This window comes from Coregonus lavaretus (genome assembly GCF_964263955.1).
Source record: "Coregonus lavaretus genome assembly, contig: HAP1_SCAFFOLD_4131, whole genome shotgun sequence".
Classification (NCBI taxonomy): Eukaryota; Metazoa; Chordata; class Actinopteri; order Salmoniformes; family Salmonidae; genus Coregonus; species Coregonus lavaretus.
In genome coordinates, this window is record NW_028162454.1 from 2,501 (window position 1) to 7,500 (window position 5,000).

The window sequence follows — 5,000 nt, forward strand, 5'->3', positions numbered from 1 at the left end:
GTGAGCTACAACCACACTAATATAGCCCTTTAACCCTTTAAACATTACTCTATGAGGCTTTGTGTTGTCACTTTACTCACCAGCAGTCAACTTTGGTTCATAAAGCTCTGAAGCCCTGGGGTACCCGTGACACACTAAAGCCCTGACCCTATAAACCAATCCCTCACTTCCTATCATAGTTCTAGCATGGTTCTGAGATTAGAAATAAGACCGGCTGTGTAACAATAGACCAATTTATTGCTCAAAAGGATACGACTCTCATGCCTCTCTCCATAGGGTCTGTCAGTAGTAGACCTCTGGGAGCGTAGATCTTCTCATTCTGCTGCTGGATGTACCCTGAGATCTTCTTCAACATCTGACAGATTAGAGAGTAGAAACCAATTAGGATCTGGCTAAAAATACTTGAATCAGTTATAGAACCCATTGCCCTTTATGGTTGTGAGGTCTGGGATCCGCTCACCAAACAAGAATTCACAAAATGGGACAAACACCAAATTGAGACTCTGCATGCAGAATTCTGCAAAAAATATCCTCAGAGTACAAGAAAAACACAAAATAATGCATGCAGAGCAGAATTAGGCCGATACCCGCTAATTATCAAAATCCAGAAAAGAGCCGTTAAATTCTACAACCACTTAAAAGGAAGCGATTCCCAAAACGTCCATAACAAAGCCATCACATACAGAGAGATGAACTTGGAGAAGAGTCCCCTAAGTAAGCTTGTCCTGGGGCTCTGTTCACAAACACAAACAGACCCCACAGAGCCCCAGGACAACAACAACAACACAATTAGACCACAGTGTGCCATCACAGCAGCAAGATTTGTGACCTGTTGCCACAAGAAAAGGGCAACCAGTGAAGAACAAACACCATTGTAAATACAATTTTTTTACATATTTATGTTGATTAATTTTCCAATTTGTACTTTAACTATTTTCACATTGTTACAACATTGTATATATACAGTTGAAGTCAGAAGTTTACATACACCTTGGCCAAATACATTTTCACAATTCCTGACATTTAATCCTAGTAAAAATTCCCTGTCTTAGGTCAGTTAGGATCACCACTTTATTTTAAGAATGTGAAATGTCAGAATAATAGTAGAGAGAATTATTTATTTCAGCTTTTTATTTCTTTCATCACATTCCCAGTGGGTCAGAAGTTTACATACACTCAATTAGTATTTGTTAGCATTGCCTTTAAATTGTTTAACTTGGGTCAAACGTTTCGGGTAGCCTTCCACAAGCTTCGCACAATAAGTTGGGTGAATTTTGGCCCATTCCTCCTGACAGAGCTGGTGTAACTGAGTCAGGTTTGTAGGCCTCCTTGCTCGCATACACTTTTTCAGTTCTGCCCACAAATTTTCTATAGGATTGAGGTCATACTCCCGAGTGGCGCAGTGGTCTAAGGCACTGCATCGCAGTGCTAGCTGTGCCACTAGAGATCCTGGTTCGAATCCAGGCTCTGTCGTAGCCGGCCGTGACCGGGAGACCCATGGGGCGGCGCACAATTGGCCCAGTGTCGTCCAGGGTAGGGGAGGGAATGGCCGGCAGGGATGTTGGTAGAGCAGGGTTGTGGGTTTGTTTCCACGGGGGGCCAGTATTTTTTTTAAATAATAATGTATGCACTCACTAACTGTAAGTCGCTATGGATAAGAGCGTCTGCTAAATGACTAAAATGTAAATGTGATGGCCACTCCAATACCTTGACTTTGCTGTCCTTAAGCCGTTTTGGCACAACTTTGGAAGTATGCTTGGGGTCATTGTTCATTTGGAAGACCCATTTGCGACCAAGCTTTAACTTCCTGATTGATGTCTTGAGATGTTGCTTCAATATATCCACATAATTTTCCTTCCTCATGATGCCATCTATTTTGTGAAGTGCACCAGTCCCTCCTGCAGCAAAGCACCTCCACAGCATGATGCTGCCACCCCCGTACTTCACTGATGGGATGGTGTTCTTCGGCTTGCAAGCAACACCCTTTTTCCTCCAAACATAACGATGGTCATTATGGGCAAACGGTTCTATTTTTGTTTCATCAGACCAGAGGACATTTCTCCAAAAAGTACAATCTTTGTCCCCATGTGCAGTTGCAAACCGTAGTCTGGCTTTTTTATCGTGGTTTTGGAGCAGTGGCTTCTTCCTTGCTGAGCGGCCTTTCAGGTTATGTCAATGTAGGACTTGTTTTACTGTGGATATAGATAATTTTGTACCTGTTTCCTCCAGCATCTTCACAAGGTCCTTTGCTGTTGTTCTTGGATTCATGTGCACTTTTCGCACCAAAGTACGTTCATCTCTAGGAGACAGAACGCATCTCCTTCCTGAGCGGTATGACGGCTGCGTGGTCCCATGGTGTTTATACTTGCGTACTCTCGTTTCTACAGATGAACGTGGTACCTTCAGGCGTTTGGAAATTATTCCCAAGGATGAACCAGACTAATGGAGGTCTAAAAAATTTTTTCTGATGTCTTGGCTGATTTCTTTTGATTTTTCCATGATGTCAAGCAAAGAGGCACTGAGTTTGAAGGTAGGCCTTGAAATACATCCACAGGTACACCTCCAATTGACTCAAAAGATTTCAATTAGCCTATCAGAAGCTTCTAAAGCCATGACATAATTTTCTGGAATTTTCCAAGCTGTTTAAAGGCACCGTCAACTTAGTGTATGTAAACTTCTGACCCACTGGAATTGTGATACAGTGAATTATAAGTGAAATAATCTGTCTGTAAACAATTGTTGGAAAAATTACTTGTGTCATGCACAAATTAGATGTCCTAACCGACTTGCCAAAACTATAGTTTGTTAACAAGAAATTTGTGGAGTGGTTGAAAAACGAGTTTTAATGACTCCATCCTATGTGTATGTAAACTTCCAACTTCAACTGTACATAATATGACATTTGAAATGTCTTTATTCTTTTGGAATTTCCAATTGTAATGATTCCTGTTAATATTTATTGTTTATTTCACTTTTGTTTACAATGTACTTCACTTGCTTTGGCAATGTTAACATACGTTTCCCATGCCAATAAAGCCCTTAAATTGAATTGAATTGAGAGAGAGAGGGAGAGAGAGAGAGAGAGAGAGAGAGAGAGAGAGCGAGGTAGAGAGAGAGAGAGAGAGAGAGAGGGAGGAGAGAAAGAGGAAAGAGAGATGGAGAGGATGTTGCTAAGATTGAACTATTCAATAGGTGAAATGAGGACATGGCTAAAGAATCCTTACCCCTCGCTCTTACGTTACCCCCCCCCCCCCCCCCCCCCCTCGTCCTTTGCCCCCCTGATTGGAAGAAATGACTTTGCACTAATTACTTCTGTCTATGGTTACCATGCAGCTGCTTGTCTCTATCCAGTCTAAAGCCTTTACGTAAGCAAATGATATTATTCTCTAAGTATGCTATGTTATTTTAACAAACATTTCCAAATGTCGAGTGAGACCCAATGAATTAGATTAAACAGAATTGATGACTGCCATTTGAACTTTTCTAAACTTTTCTCACTGTTCCATTTAAAAGCTTTGTCCGTAATTTGGAGGCTTTGGTTGGTCATGCCATCGTAGGGTAAACTGTCGGGGTCGTTTGGAGACACTCAATAGCGTTGGCGGGACAGTTTGTTTAGGTTACGTTGGCACTGGGCATTTTGTTGAATCCATTTTGCAAGTTAGCATTGCATCAGTGGTGTGTTAACTCCCAGCCACAGAGCTGCCCTGGAGTGAAGCTGGGCAAACCTTAACACAGACGCACAGGCACAAATACGCAACCAAGATTATTATAGTAAACAAGAACTGAAACCAAAACCAAAACGAATCATGAAAAAATTATTTTAGTAAACTGAAATAAAATTAACAAATCTGTTTAAAAAACAAAAAATATACTGAAACGACTTTCTTTGATTCAATAACTAAGTAAAATAAAAATAAAACATCATGAATTACATTCAGTTTTAGTTTTTGGGATGGCAAAAATCAAATGGGGTTTTCAATGAGGTTTTCAAGTCTTTTTCTCTAATGGAGTTTTTAAGCTTCTGAGAATTGTGGGTCACATTGAGATCACAGGAGGTTGGCGAGACCTTGATAGGGGAGGACGGGCTCATAGTAATGGCTGGAACGGACTTCATGGAATGGTATCGAACTCGTCAAACATATGGTTTCCATGTGTTTGATACCATTCCATTTACTCCATTCCAGCCATTATTATGAGCCCTCAGCAGCCTCCTGTGATTGAGATTGATTTTATAATTTAAAGGTACTCAGCGAGATGACGTTGCCACAAGCAGTTTGAGTGGTAAGGCTAAAGCAACTGACTATAAATGAAAGTCAAGGCGTGAAGTCGAGGGAGGTGCATCTGCGACAGCCGAAAGTCAGACACTAATGTGGTTTTCTAAAAGCAAAACTCAGATCAACATGGCAGTGTTGCCATTATTTATAAAAGGTTTTCTTTATAATGTCGAAATAAGCATGTATCCAACCCCCATATCACACACTCACAAACTGAAATCATAATATAATATTATGTATCTACAATCAATCAGTGAGAGAGAGCCTCAAATATCACATTTACTTCTATATATCCACCGTAGACATAAATCACGGCAAGTAGGTATCCTGAAGCCCTGTGGTTGTGGGCGGTGCAGTTGCCGTACCAGGTGGGGATAAAGCCCGACAGGATGCTCTCAATTGTGCATCTGTGAAAGTTTGTGAGGGTCTTAGGAGCCGAGCCAAATTTCTTCAGCCTCCTGGCCACGCAGTCATGGGTGAACAGCGAGTACAGGAGAGCACACACCCTTGTGGGGCCCCTGTGTTGAGGATCAGCGAGGTGGAGGTGTTGTTTCCTACCTTCACCACCTGGGGGCGGCCCGTCAGGAAGTCCAGGACCCAGTTGAACAGGGCGGGGTCCAAACCCAGGGCCTCAAGCTTAATGAGCTTGGAGGGTACTATGGAGTTGAAGGCAGAGCTACAGTCAATGAACAGCATTCTTACATAGGTATTCCTCTTGTCCAGATG

General features: G+C 41.9%; 1 protein-coding gene across 1 annotated transcript in view; it reads right to left on the bottom strand.

The window, feature by feature from the left end:
* The window catches only part of LOC311119224 (golgin subfamily A member 7B-like), a gene marked incomplete at its 5' end in the record, with an annotated part of 28,371 nt that overhangs the window by 1,450 nt on the left and 21,921 nt on the right, over positions 1-5,000 (bottom strand). The window contains one exon of the mRNA XM_084193952.1: positions 254-355. Within this exon, the coding sequence (XP_084050078.1) occupies positions 254-355 (102 nt within the window). The remainder of the gene's footprint in view (positions 1-253; positions 356-5,000) is intronic.